Source organism: Pleurodeles waltl, chromosome 7 (assembly GCF_031143425.1).
Source record: "Pleurodeles waltl isolate 20211129_DDA chromosome 7, aPleWal1.hap1.20221129, whole genome shotgun sequence".
NCBI lineage: Eukaryota > Metazoa > Chordata > Amphibia > Caudata > Salamandridae > Pleurodeles > Pleurodeles waltl.
The window spans coordinates 983,795,011-983,810,595 of record NC_090446.1 but is presented as its reverse complement, the minus strand read 5'-3'; the positions used below and the strand labels follow the sequence as shown (position 1 = coordinate 983,810,595).

Here is a 15,585-nt window from a genome sequence, read left to right as displayed (position 1 = left end):
TGACTCCAACTCCTTGTATCCCTCATTGTCTTATGCAACATTTCCTATACATTGATTTACACATTTGTATGAATCATCTTCTTTGCATATAATGTGTGTGTGTCATATAAAGGGCTCTGAAACCCTACTTGTAATGAGTAGCATTAAAAAAAAATTAAATAATAAATGTGAGAAGGGGCTATGAAGAGATGAGGACACACTTGGAAGGTGGTGATTTCGGAATCTGTGCAGAAGAAGGCCATGGAGGGTCACCAACACACATTCTCACACCAGGCGCTACCAATGCTAAAGCCAGCCCTGTACACAGCTGTAGAGTGCAATATGTTATTTCATACCATAGTTGAGGGAGTCGCATAATGACCCACTGAAGGCTTTGCCTCTCGGGAGTCATGGCACCACACTACACTCAGAAATGCAAAGAAAATATGTCGCTCACTGTGGCCCTCATTATGTTTGGGTGGTCTTTTTGAAAGACTGCCAAAGCCACAGGCGGTCTTCCGCCCACCATATTATGAGTTCTGCTGGATTTCCACCACATTTTGGGTGGAAATCCAGCAGTAGTCGTGCTGGCAGGCAGAGGCACATGGGTGGTTCCACCACTGGCCCGGCCCACCAGAAGGACTCTCCCCGCTGTATAATGAGCAGTAATACGGCATGGCGGTGTACTGATGGCGGGGCGCTGCCGGAGGTGGAAGTGCCCTTTCCCGTTCTCTGCCGGATGACCTCCTCGCCGGACAAGGTAAGTGGGCCATCCAACAGGGGAGGGGGATGAGAGGGTGGGAGGTGTTGTGTGTGCGTGTGTGAGTGGTGGTGTCTGGGTGTGTGAATGTAAGTGTGTATGCATGTTTGTCTGCATGTGTGCATGCATTTATGAATGTTGAAGTTAATGTGTGTATGAATGTTAAAATGAATGTGAGTATGAATGTTGAAATGTATGTGAGTATGAGTGTAAAAGTGAATACATGTATGGATGCATGTGAGTGAATGCGTGTATGTCAGTGTTGGTGAATGAGTGTATGCGGGGTGCGTGTGGGTGTCTGTGTGCGTGTGCATGTATGTGGGGGGTGCTTTACCTGGAGGGGGTTGGGGTGCTGTCCCTGAAAGGGAGGTTGGGGGGTATTGTGCTTGCTGAGGGGGTGCAGGAGTCGTCTGCCGGTGACATGGAAGAAATTCCCTGTCACCTGTAGCCCTTCCACCATGGTTTTCGTGGCGGTGCTACCGCCGCGGAATACCCTGGTGGAAAGGTGGCTCATAATCCCTCCGGCGGTCTTCTGTGGACCGCCGGGTCGGAGATGCTCATCTCCGGCCTGGCGGGTCCAACCACTCAGGCGGTATGAGTGGGGATGTGCCACACTCACAATGTGGTGATCTTCACTACCAGCCTGTTGGCAGTGAAACCGCCAACATGGCCCTGGCGGTTAGAAGACCGCCAAGGTCATAACGAGGGCCTGTGTGTCCTAATATATGTACAGGGAGTGCAGAATTATTAGGCAAATGAGTATTTTGACCACATCATCCTCTTTATGCATGTTGTCTTACTCCAAGCTGTATAGGCACGAAAGCCTACTACCAATTAAGCATATTAGGTGATGTGCATCTCTGTAATGAGAAGGGGTGTGGTCTAATGACATCAACACCCTATATCAGGTGTGCAAAATTATTAGGCAACTTAACAAAAAACAAATACATACCCATTTCAATTATTTATTATTACCAGTGAAACCAATATAACATCTCAACATTCACAAATATACATTTCTGACATTCAAAAACAAAACAAAAACAAATCAGTGACCAATATAGCCACCTTTCTTTGCAAGGACACTCAAAAGCCTGACATCCATGGATTCTGTCAGTGTTTTGATCTGTTCACCATCAACATTGCGTGCAGCAGCAACCACAGCCTCCCAGACACTGTTCAGAGAGGTGTACTGTTTTCCCTCCTTGTAAATCTCACATTTGATGATGGACCACAGGTTCTCAATGGGGTTCAGATCAGGTGAACAAGGAGGCCATGTCATTAGATTTCCTTCTTTTATACCCTTTCTTCCCAGCCACGCTGTGGAGTACTTGGACGCGTGTGATGGAGCATTGTCCTGCATGAAAATCATGTTTTTCTTGAAGGATGCAGACTTCTTCCTGTACCACTGCTTGAAGAAGGTGTCTGCCAGGAACTGGCAGTAGGACTGGGAGTTGAGCTTGACTCCATCCTCAACCCGAAAAGGCCCCACAAGCTAATCTTTGATGATACCAGCCCAAACCAGTACTCCACCTCCACCTTGCTGGCGTCTGAGTCGGACTGGAGCTCTCTGCCCTTTACCAATCCAGCCACGGGCCCATCCATCTGGCCCATCAAGACTCACTCTCATTTCATCAGTCCATAAAACCTTAGAAAAATCAGTCTTGAGATATTTCTTGGCCCAGTCTTGACGTTTCAGCTTGTGTGTCTTGTTCAGTGGTGGTCGTCTTTCAGCCTTTCTTACCTTGGCCATGTCTCTGAGTATTGCACACCTTGTGCTTTTGGGCACTCCAGTGATGTTGCAGCTCTGAAATATGGCCAAACTGGTGGCAAGTGGCATCATGGCAGCTGCACGCTTGACTTTTCTCAGTTCATGGGCAGTTATTTTGCGCCTTGGTTTTTCCACACGCTTCTTGCGACCCTGTTGACTATTTTGAATGAAACGCTTGATTGTTCGATGATCACGCTTCAGAAGCTTTGCAATTTTAAGAGTGCTGCATCCCTCTGCAAGATATCTCACTATTTTTGACTTTTCTGAGCCTGTCAAGTCCTTCTTTTGCCCCATTTTGCCAAAGGAAAGGAAGTTGCCTAATAATTATGCACACCTGATATAGGGTGTTGATGTCATTAGACCACACCCCTTCTCATTACAGAGATGCACATCACCTAATATGCTTAATTGGTAGTAGGCTTTCGTGCCTATACAGCTTGGAGTAAGACAACATGCATAAAGAGGATGATGTGGTCAAAATACTCATTTGCCTAATAATTCTGCACTCCCTGTATGCACACACACACGCCCAGAGTTCTACTCGATATTCCAGATCTCTGTATAAATCAGGCTTTTTGTATAACTTCCTGTGTTCTAAAATATGCATTGCTTTATAAAATGGCTAACTAAGTATTCTATATAACAGCTGTGAGGTGTGTTTGGTTCGATATTAGGCATAAATATTGCTAACGTTAAATGGATTCACAAAATTGCATATGGAATAAAAGTGTATACTTTCTGATGTCCTAAATTACTACAAGGACTAATATTGTATTGGCCAAATGCATGGAGAGAACCGACATGTTTATCTGTTGTTCCTTTTTCCAGCAGGCCCAGCCGCAACAGTATCTGACTCATCCGCTATCAGCTTTCCCATCAACCATCCTGGAAACCTGAGGAAGGCACCAAATGTCAGTCAGCGCCTTCGATTCAATCAGCCCCAAGGAAACGTTCATAGTCAGTACGGAAAAGAAGGCAGGGTTCGAAAGCATTGATCTGAAGACCAACAGGAATTGTGCTGTGTATTAGAACAATATCCTACCCACTGTGGGCTTCTTGCACTTGCAAGGTGTTTACCATGAAAGGATGACTACATATTACGGGGGGGCGCTTGAAACCAAGGGATCCACAAGCAACATGCTTGCCTAAGGTTAGTCAAGTAGACTCACAGATAGCATTCAGTCTGTTCCTATCTTAAATTTTGGATTGTCTCGTTCCTGTTAACAAACCAAAGGACATTTATTTTCCTACAAGGAAACATGCAGTATAACAAAACTCCTTTTTTGTGAATTGTTTTTTAAGGAAGGAAAAACACTCAAAGTTTTATTAAGGAAAAGTCCATTCTGCAAGGAGTAATGCCCATTGCTGGGATCCATATATGCAATGTGCTTGTAATTAAACAATTGATTGGAAATTACGGAGAAGTCTATTGTCGGCAACACAGAAACAATGAGAAATGCACCCATTAACGCTGAAATGTAGTTAAAATGATTCCCGACTGGGAAGGCAGGATTCCAACACATTATAGTAATTGATGGACATTCTTCACCATTCTGCTGATTCTGAGGGTGCTTTTTGACCAAAGGCCCTTTGTTGAGCTGCACATGCGTGGGAGTCCAAGCAGCAGTTTGAGTGTAGTTTGCAAGAGCTGTCCGATGGCACTTTCTATGCAACTCAACAGCACATCGTAGATTTTAGTTTTTTGTAATGCTGTAAAGGTTCTGTAAAAAATGTAGTTTCTACATGTCTGTCTCGTTAATGATTGCCCACATGCCTTAATATTTGGTTTGTGAATCTGAGGACTGTATGTCCAATCAATTAAGTGCACACGGTTTCCAAACGTGCATTGCATTTGGGTAGTGGTTGAGGAGAAGCTATCTTGAATCAGGTTAACAACATCCTAAAGATTCGTGAAAGATGAGGCATGAACCATCTATGAGGAGATAGGGGCTCAGCTTAGCTGGAAGGTGGGCTGTTATTTACTGCATTTTGATTGGGTAGTTGTGTGTTTTGGTCAGTATTTGAGTCTCATATAGAGAGAATCGGAAGAATCCCTAACAGGCAATTCCAAGCAAGGCCAGTCGGGGGTGAATCGTCTTTTTCCACAGGTTCACTTCACAGTGTGTGCTGCACAGTACTGGTCGTATTTGAACCTTTCATGCTGAATGGCTCGTCGACACCACTAATAGATAATAGCACTTTATAAAAACAAGTGATTACGCTGAAAGAGGGAAGCAATAGGGAGAGTGACTGCAGCATTAAAAAGCCTGGTGCCTATAAAGTAATTACTATTTACTTGCTTTCGGCGCTGAGGTATCACATTTTTATTATTAAGGTAAAATATTGACTGCTATTTCCATTGGAATTGGGCAGGGTCATTCATCTCATGGCTACAGTTATTCACACCTTTTAAAATAACATTTTGTCAGGTGTGGCAAGGCTCTTTGAGAGCATGACAGTAACACATGGCTTCGTGTGTTTATTTAAACTCCACTCCCTAATCCTGCATAGTTGATGTCTTGTTGAATAACGAGGAGTTTCGATGATTTACAAATAGTCTTTCCAAAGCTGATCCTGAATCGTCATTAAAATTAACAAAAGTCACTCAAATCTTTTTAAAATATTTATATAAATTATTCAAAACTCTAACATTTGAATTAGAAATAAATGACGTATTCTGGCAAGAATTACATGATGGTCAAAAGAATGATAATAAATATTTCTAAAAAATCATGCAAGTATTACAAACCCTCCCTAAAAAGGGATTTAAAATTCCCCAATTAGTAATGAAAAGGATCTGGAATTTGCTAATGAAATATGCATTATTGGAGGATTTGTTAAAGTGTTGATTCTCCTAGGATTGTCTCTTTTAAATGCATTTTTATTATATTTTCTTCAAGCATACAGTCAGCCATCTCTTCTGCTTATATCCCCTGTGAATATGCATCAACCTCTGGAAATGAGCCTTTACTAATCCCAGTTCTGCCCAAACTGGGTGATGCATTTTTACAATATTTTTGGGACAGGGTGGGGCATTTCTGTGGCTGCAGAGTAATTTTCACATAAACATACACAGTTATGAATCCCTGAGTAAAAGTGACCAGAAATATGTATACAAATATGTATACAGCATCAACAGTTTGACATGTTCACTTAGGATACTAAGGTACAGCTGACTCCACTAGTTTTTATAGTGCTGGGTAAAATGGAAATAAGACCCATTTCCCCAGCTACTTCAACCTCACAGCATAAGGATTCTGGAACAGTGCTCTTGAATCTCACTGGAAAAAACAAAATTTCTGGATTCAGATCACAATACATTCTGGTAAATGCAATTCTGATTTGATGACTGGTTTCTATCTTCGTACTTAAAGCAGCAAGGTAACTGATTTAATGGGGCAGAGTCACAATCATACTATTCAAGAACAGGAATGTGATCTTTATCAGTACAGTAATGACCGGTTGAGTATTTAATCACCTCTCTCAGTTTTTACTCAGCTGAACGAAATATCCATTATTTTTTCCTTATAAAGAAGGGAGACTAGCAGTCCATACTTTCTGGCTCTAAATTTATATTGTTGTGTCTTCTTCCATGAAACATATCATGTTAGAGGCTCCTTAATTGGCTGAATTGTGTTCAGACATTTCATATTTCTAATCCAAGCCAGCTGGAGAGCTCTTTCACCGACTGATGGTGCGCTTGGCTTTAATGTACATTGACAACCTTATTCTTCTCTGGTCTGATCAAACAGACTTTCTGCACCTTTTATGAAGGGCTGGCAGTATCCTAATATCCTGTTTTTCTATTTATTCTTAAATTTTGCTTTCGATTTGAAATTTGTACAGTTTCTATTGCTCTGGTATTTTTTTTAATGATTTGAATAAACCAAGTTTGATGAAAATGTGGTGACTGCTAGTTTTGTTTGTTTGCTTTATCTGTTCCTTGATGCCATGTGCCACAAATCTAACCAGGTTAAATTGTGATGTTTAGAATGAGACGTTGGATAGAATGCTTGTATTTCAGAATATCATATGCATCAGTATTGTCTTACATAAATATCATATTCTAAATATCGTTTACAAAAGTGTTGTCTCTTGGGTGTACATTTTTTATTATTAACTTTTGTGTTTATTACATGATGATATTATGGTACCATACTTAGATGATATTATGGTAGCAATATATCATATAAGTATACTCATAGAATGTGACGAGGGAAGTTACAACTGACAATGATGTTATGTTACTGTATTTATAGAATCAAACAAAGAATGTTAAAAACAAAAACACTGAAATTGATGTACTACATTCTTTCCATTGATCCAAGCACTAAGTCTCAACATTTGTCATTCTGCACAATAAAGAAGCAGAATACATTTTGTAAAATGTTCATCGATTTGTTTGAATATGAAACATATCCAATGAATTTTCAGCTTTTCTAAATTCTCATGGACCCCATTTTATTAATTGAACTGACATAGGGCTTTGTAGATTAAGTAGTTTGAAAGATTTTTCAGCCTGTAGCGCTAGTTCCAGTAAACTTTTTGTTACACCTGACACTTTTGTTTGAAACTGGGTTCACAAAAGCTCCTGTGGCAACACCGCTGTTGCTAACCTGATATCTGCATTTTCTGCATAGACTGGCAAGAAACCTGAAGATGTTGTTGGGTTGGACTGAGCATGTGGACTGAGATGCAAAGATGGGTGTACTTCTATGTGGGATCTCTCTGAAATGAGAGAAAGAACACCATGAGGTAGATAACAATTTTGACTCATACTTTTGTGAACTGATATACATAAGTGGTTGAGTTCGAAGACCTTAAGGAGTTTGTAAAGGGCTGCCTATCCCCGTGTTTCACATTGACTTATTCGAAGTACCTCCTAACAGATTTTGTGTAAGCTTTTTTGACAGGACTCTAGCAGCAAATAATTAACTCAGAGCATCCAAGGCCATAGTACTATTCACGTGTGCCACAGTGCAAAAACTAGAACCACATGTGCCAGCATCCCCATTTCATAGGTGCACCTTTTCTTGCTACTGTCAGGATGTGCTAGCCTAGTACATAGGATCAGGTGGAAGTAATGTTCTTTTCAGCGTCTCACACCTCCCCACTGACAACATATATAGAAATATAACAGCCAGTGGTAGAGGCAGGGAAAGGAGAATGGAATTAGGTAAAAAAAAAACAGAAACACAGAACTTAACCACTGCTGTCACATCACTTGGCTGGTCAATGAGGCCTGAGGAATGTTGTGAAACCTTACAAGAAAAATATGTTTTGTGCCTTGAAAGATAACTAAGGAACTAATTTAGGTCTTGGCAGAGGGGAATTCTTTGCCACAAATGTGACGGATATCCTGTCTGCCGTATTACGATCCCATAATGTCCTATGGGTCTCATAATACGGTGAACAGGATATCTGTCACGTTTGTCAGGGAGTATTTCATCCACCCATACCTAAATCAGGCCCTAAGTGTAACTGCTAATGTGAATGGATATACCTGGGCACTATCTTCGTGTGACCAACTCCCTGCACTTCTATTATAGGTGAGGAGTATTTCCTGAAAACGAAACATACAACAAATAAGTATCTCACATATGGATATCCATTAGTATTTCTGCCTGCATTAAAGATAACTACCTCAATCTTCTAAAGTGCACGCTCTTTGGTGATGGTTGAACTATAGCTTCTACTTGACACTTGTGCTAAAATACATTACCAGTAATAAACTCTTTAATCTTGCCAATAGTATGAGCTTACTGAAACTTATACGTTGCATTCATAAATATATATGTGTTAATCCACTTCAAGTGCCCCTCCCCGGTTACTTCTCAGGATAAATTAGGAAATAACTTCTGACCAAATAGTTTATCAAATGTTCAAAAGAATAGTCCAAAGTTCATTTTCATCAGCAACTCAACGTCAGCGTACTCTCTGTAATTCAGTAGGTCATTCCAAACAATCCCTGGAAGAGAAATGAGTCCTTATGAGAAAAATCTGAATCCGTGTTGCTAGTTCCTGACTGCAACAGCATTGTAGCATGACTGTCTGGCATAAGATCCACACAGAAAGTTATGTCCAACAATCTAAGATGGCCGCCATCGCTCTGGGGCATGTAGGAGTGTGTGGCCTGCTGGGAATCATAGTTCATTGCCATCATACTGCCATGCAGCACATCCTGAGTCCAAACAGAGCCAGCACTCCATGATGACCGTCAGCCTTTCCTTGGCTGAAAGGCACCCAGCGCTAGTGGATTTGGAGTATCACCTCCATAAACATGGTCCACACACAGCGGTACGCAGAACCTCCTGTCCTGCTTTCTGACAGTTCCTGCCTCACAGTCTACTAATTATGACCTACAAAATAACAAACCTCAATACTTCCCAGACACAACACTCTTTTGTCCTGAACAAAGGTTTTGAGCGAATCAGTGTCTCAATTGGTGAATAATACCTTAGAGATTTCGGGAGAGGTTTCCACTTCCAGTGCCTTGGAACAGGTTAAATAATGAGCCCGTATAGAAGAGATAAGAGAAAGAAGAATGAAAGAGGCTGAGGAAGACAACAAAATTCGCTTCTGCCCTCTTCCCAAAACGAAATTTGTGTCTTTTTTTGTTGTTGAGGGTTTGGCATTGGGAAAGATCTTCTGTTTGGCAGTACAAATTTGCATTGGGTTTTAAAGTACATATAGGTCTCCACTTAGTTTCTTTTTAATTAAGACAGATTACTGCCCTAGACGTCTTTCTTCTCAGACCATATCAATAAACAGGTTAGCTGCTTTAGGTCAACAGTATTTCTATGACCCATATCTGTGTGACACCTACTAGGTCACCAGCAAAGACACAATTCTTACCTCATCGTTGTTTATCATAGCGATGCTACAAGCTTATCTCAAACTGGCACACACTATAAGAGAACAATGATGAAAAATTGTGTCTAATAATGATCAAAAAGCAACTTTTATGTAACTAAAATATCTGAGAAACCTGAGAAGTTCAGACCAAGTTGACATCACATCCAGACTCACAGTGGCAGCTTTTTAAAGATATAATTGTGGGAACAGAAATATACATTTTCAGTTCTAAGACTATGGTTACAAGTTCTTAACGAATTCCAGTCTCTGCACAAACATTAGAATTCTGATTTTTGTGATGATTATCACACCCTCACTACTTTCCTCTTGAAGACTTTGGCAGGTTAATCCAGCCAAAATGTACTATGGGAAAGGCCTTGAGTTTGGCGGGTTAAAGAACAACTTTGCATGGTATGCCTTATTTCAAATTTTTAAAAAAACAGACTAGGAGGAATTTGTCACACCAGTAAATAGCTCACTCCACATTACAAGTATTTACCTGTGTGGTAATATGCTACTCTATAACGAACAACTTGCAAAAAGGGTCTGTGCCTACTAAGATCTTAACCACAATAGAGGACACACCTATGGTATCTCTCAAACAAGGCAAGGCATAGGCAAACAAAAGTATGCCGAATGAAAGTAAAGCAGCTGAGAAGGCTGCACTAAACTTCGGGTCATCAGGATCGACAGTCTTAATAAATGAGATAGAATGCTCAATAGGAATGCAAAGCTTGTGTTTGCAGAATGACGAATATTGCCTGTGGTGATATGTTGCTGAAACTGTTCATGCTCACTCCTTGTTCCTGGCAAAGTATGGTAATGTAATTTCACTCCCTATTGGGCATTAACTAGTTTTATTCAGTCCCAGGGTTTGTGTTGTTAAAGGATAGGCTGTCTGAAATGATTTTTATGGCTAGTAATCCGTTAGACACGCCTAGCCTGAAATACGTATCTCTGTGCAGGTACACATTTGAGCAACTCACACATCAATGCTAATACCAAAGGGTGAAATCAGCATAAGAGATCTACCACACCCACATCTTATTACTGAATATTTTCATTGCTGTAAAGTAAAAAATCACTATAGTTTGGTACACTCAAAATGTGAACCCAACTATAACGTCCCTGTTACCTTTGTTTTTTTGTGTGAATTTTTATGTTTTTTTTATATCTACGTCCTAACTATAACGTCGCTGTACCTTTTTTTTTTATGTGAATTTCTATGTTGTTTTAACGTAAAGTAATTTTCATTACCATATGTTAATTCAACCACCACCGCGCATGGCCTTGGGCCGTGCATGGTCGGGGTTGGCCACAGGGACCGGTCTGTGGGCACTCCCTGCAGCCAACTCCCATAACCGGCCAACCCCACTCTGCGCACGGCCATTGTCGGCAGGGCCAGGCTACCTGGGCCCCCTCCCCAGGATGATCCCGGCCCTGGGACACAGCCTGATTATTTATATTCTTTGGGGCGGAGAGAGGGCCGTGCAGACCCCCTCCCAAGGTCTATCTCTACCCTGAAGGCCCTCACGGTCCCAGCTGCCTCTCTGTGAGAGAAATTGTGTCCTCTGTTCTCCCTGTCTGCATCTCCGCGGGCAGGGAGACAGAGGAAATCTCTGCTTGCGGCGAGGGAGATCTGTTTGACAGCTGTCCCTCGCTGCAAGCAGAGTATTTGCTATGACTTGGCTGCAGCTGTCAAAGCTGCTGCCAAGCCACAACAAACAGCTATGTCCCAGGGGTGGGCATCCTGGGAGATAGCAGAAGCTGGCCCTGGGGGGGTGGCAGTCCCCAGGACCCTCTGTGGCTCCACGAGGGGGGCCACGTGGCCCCCCTCAATCAGCATTGCCCCAGGGAGGTGGTGGTCCTCGGGGCTCTGAAACAAACCCCTTTCACCCTTTTATTCTAGCCCTGGGGAGGTAGTGGTCCCCTGGGCTGCGGGTGGGTGCCCCCTGCATTCGGATTGTGATTAGCCCCAGGAAGGTTGTAGTCCGTGAGGCTATGGGGTGCTGGTGGCCCACCCACACCCATTAAAACCAAAGCCCCAGGGAGGTAGTGGTCCCTGGCCAGGTGGCCCCCCCCAGGTTTAGATTGTGATTAGCCGTAAGGAGGTGGCAGTCTCCGCGGCTGCGAGCCCACCCCCCACATCCATTAAAACTAAAGCCCCGTGGAGGCGGTGGTCCCCAGGGCAGCGGGGTGGCTGGGCAGCCCCCTCATTAGATTATGTTGAAGCCCTGGCTCGGTGATGGTCTCCGAGGCTGCGGGGGGCCATACGACCTCCCACATTGAAAAGCGTTCTTATTTTCTTTTACGTTGGATCTGCCATGAATAGCAGCAAAACATTTAAAAATGCTTTTTTTACTCTGGGGAGGGGTGGTCCCTCTGGGACCTCAGCACACCAAAGCTAAGGGATCAGGATAACTCCAACCTGGCCTCTTTGCTTATCTTTTTTACCTTTGTCTTGGGACTCGGCTGAAGCCAAGTTTCATGGTGGCTGCCAAAACTTTCTCATTGAAGTGTTGGCAGCTAATCAGATCTCAGCATGAGATCGTGAGGGTTTGTGGAGCCTTTGCATTCTTATATACACAAATTTTGATTTTCTTTACTTAAAAAAAAAAAAAAAACTACTGAACAGATTTCCACCAAATTACAAAAATGGCACTTTCTGGACCAAGAGCTACCTTTCTGCCAAATTTGGTGAAATCCGTCCAGGGGTTTGGGCGCTATCGCTGTTAATAATTCCTATCAAAATATGAATGGGGGAAAAAGCGTTTTGGGACCCCCCTTTTTCTCGGACCCCACTTGACAGATCATCATGAGAGTTTCCAGCCAGACGGTATTTTCTTGGAAATTTTCATGAAGGTTCATCAAATGGTGCCAAAGTTGTTACTAAAACAAAAAACGCTTTTTCTATAGAAACTAGGTCCTAACTATAACAAATGGGGACCGCTACTAGATTATACGTTTTTCAGTTATGGAACGCCCCTAAGCTACTTACCTATTGAGTCAATAAAAGCATTAGTGTCTGGTGCAGGGATCTTAGTGATTATTCCACTGACTACTCATTGCTGTCTAAAGAATTTACAATGATACTTAAAATTATCTCATAGGGTAATGTCTGGATGCTGGCTCTCCAACTTCTGACATCTACCCCATTAGTGATAGAGGTCTCTGGGCTCAATGGTAAATTCTGAGGTTTTGTCTCTTCTGGTGAGTGAAACTAAGATTATTGTCTCCCAATTAACCATTCACTTGTAGTGTGCTGTGCCGAAGTCTAATGGTTTTTGCCTAAAACACAATACTGCAAACGAATACATTTTGCAGTAGCTATGGGGGATGCGATTTAAAATCCAGAATGGAATAAGGGCATTAATGTAGAAAGAATTCCAGAAACCATCTAACAATTTTGAAAACGGGTTCTTCATAACTGCATTTATGAAAAAAACAACTTAATCATCCACTACATCTCACTTAAATATCCAATCCTTACGTGTATCAAAACATACATTTTCCTGCACCAGTATCACACAGACAAAATATACACGCTGTAGGCTTCAGGGCAACAAAGGACCCAGATCCCCCAGAGCACCTCCTCCAACATACATTTGCACTCAAACTATATGCGAATAAAGCCATCCAATGCTCTTTTGACAATAGGTTTGACACTTGTTTGACACTTGCGGCAGTCACTTGAGGCACGGCATGAACTTCTGCCATGCCCTACTTTCAGTCCTCAAGACCCAGGTCAGCAGGTCCTTTGGCACGGGCGTAACTTGATCAGTAAGATTTGGGGGCTGGGGGTGAGCTTCAGAAGTTCCAACAATCACGCAGGCATATAATATCAAAATACACATTTTTTGTCTGTTTGTATGTAAAAATTCCTTGTGAAATCTGACAGATAACTCAGCAAACCCGACTAAAAGCACCTGTACCCAACTATTTTTCAGAAAATACATTTATTAAGGGGTGGCTAATAAATGTATAAATGCATGAATAAATGCCCCTCCTTTAAGCTACGCCCCTGCTTCTGCAATGCATAGTGTAATAGAGCACTCTGGATGCATGATGCAGACTTTAGCTTTATTCTGCACCAAGTCCAGTGCTTAATTTGTGCTTGTTGTTTTTGGTGTTGAGCACCGGCACTTATTTGTGAGGGCTGGGGACTATTCTTATGCCTCAAGCATTTGCTGCGAGCAAAAGATACATATGGGAAAGACGAAGGAGGAGAAAAACTAAAAAGTGTCATAAAGGGGGAAAGTAGAAAGTTGCAGGATGAGCTGAAGGGGCAGGGGCAGCTGTAAATGGATTGAAGAGGCCCGAAATGGCTTCAGGATTACGCTGCCTCAGTATTCAGTGCTGACAGATTTAATTACAGCAGTCTCGTGTTTAAGAGAAGGGCTTTGAGCACAGGCACCTCTTTATTTACAAATTAAGCACTGACCAAGTCCAGTTCAGCAATTACAGTCCCCTTATTCGCCACAAACTTTTCAAATCCTTTGTTGGGAAACATGTAGACTTTACGGCCCATCACTCCTGACAGGGTTCAAAACTTCAAAGTTTCCTACTCAATAAAACTCAGGATCGTGGCAGACATGGGCCTCTCTGATTAAAATCTGTTAGGTACTCGCAGTAGTCTAATATATACAGCCCTCGTATAATCTTCCAGAAACACCAACTGATCCTCCATGTGGATCATCATAGGGATCATACAATTATAAAAATCACTCTGTTCTCCTTTGTCTAATTCTAGTTTTCATACTGATGACTTCACTTGAGAGACTCGTAGTGCCACGAAGCAGCCCTTCAGTCTTCACCAAACTCTCTTTTCCATGGGTCGCATTGTTGCATCTACTGAAGTCAGTCACTTTACTTGCTACGTTTTTAGTAGTTATCTGCAAGTCTTGGATTTCTATCAGGATGTGAAATTCCTTGACTGAGGTCAGTGATTAGAAGTCACTGCTCTGCACTGTCATCCAGCCATTACCTAGGCTGGAGCCCACTCTATTCAGGCATGCAGACCAAGCCGGCACCATCTTGTTTTTCTGATGTTTCAAAGGGAGCACGTTTCTTGCCTTTGTTGCAACCACACACGTCAGGGCACTCACAGAAAGCCTCCCAGACTTGCAGAGATGCCACGAGGATACAGAGTGCCCCACTGCCACAATCCTCCTTGGCTGTCTAACAGGGGCCCAAAAGACAGAGTTATGTCAGAGCTCCAAAAGAATATGCCCAGTGCAATACTCGACAAGCCCCATGCCATTGATGTGTTTATTTTCACATCCTCAGGTCAATTGTTATCTCATTTGGTGGGTTATACAGCAGAATTAACATTATAAAGTCAAAGAGACGCTAGCAATTAAATTATTATTTCCCTAGCACGCTCACTTTCTATTTGCGTCCTGAGAACCTTTTCCATGGGGAATCTTTATTAAAAACCTGCAGCTTCTTCAGTGCCTTCAGTGTAGGGTTACTAGTTAAGTTGAATGGGCATACTTCTTTGATGAAAATGTAGAGTCGTGTACATTCCTGGCAGTGAGCATATTTGGGAAGTGATCTGGTTTGCAGATATCCTTAATAAACTTGTTCTACAAGAAAAAGCCCTAATTCCTGATTGTAAACTTGTTGTATTCCGCAAAACCTTAATAGTCCAAGTCGGAAGTACATATACTTTTGTTATCTCAGTAGTTTTTACGCCAACGGCAAAAAAATGTGTTTTCCTCAGTGCTACGCTCTAAGGGGCATATTTAAGTAAAGTGGCTCTTCCCCTAGTGCAGCGCCCCTTTTCTTGCGCCCCTTAGTGCTCCCCTACCTCCACCATGTGTGCGCCGTATCTTAGATACAGCACACCATGGCGTAGAGTAGGAGGCAATAGCATCATTTTTATTGACACTAGTGATGTACCCTGCAGGAGTAGAGCGAAAATATGGCACTACTCCTGCAGAGTGCAAAGGGGCCCATTATAAATAATGGAAGCCCCCTTTTAAAGCCTGCTCTGAGCAGGTGTTAACAGTGCCGTAAAAAATGATGCAAGGAAATCTGTTAGATTTCCTTGCGCCATTGTTTTGGCCCCCCTAACAGGGGAACGCCCCCTTTGCATACATAATGCCTGGTGCCAGCAAAATGTAGTGCTAAGGGTTACAAAGTGGTACAATGCATGCATTGCGCCTCTTTGTAAATATGGCACAATGATTTTGACCTTGTTGTGCCACATTAGCCTAAA

At 42.4% G+C, this 15,585-nt stretch overlaps 1 protein-coding gene across 1 annotated transcript in view; it reads left to right on the top strand.

The window, feature by feature from the left end:
- The window catches only part of KIF19 (kinesin family member 19), a 279,912-nt gene extending 273,500 nt beyond the window's left edge, over positions 1-6,412 (top strand). The window contains exon 20 of the mRNA XM_069199793.1: positions 3,339-6,412. Coding sequence (XP_069055894.1) covers positions 3,339-3,505 — 167 coding nt within the window. The 3' untranslated portion in view covers positions 3,506-6,412. The remainder of the gene's footprint in view (positions 1-3,338) is intronic.
- Positions 6,413-15,585: the final 9,173 nt, after the last annotated feature.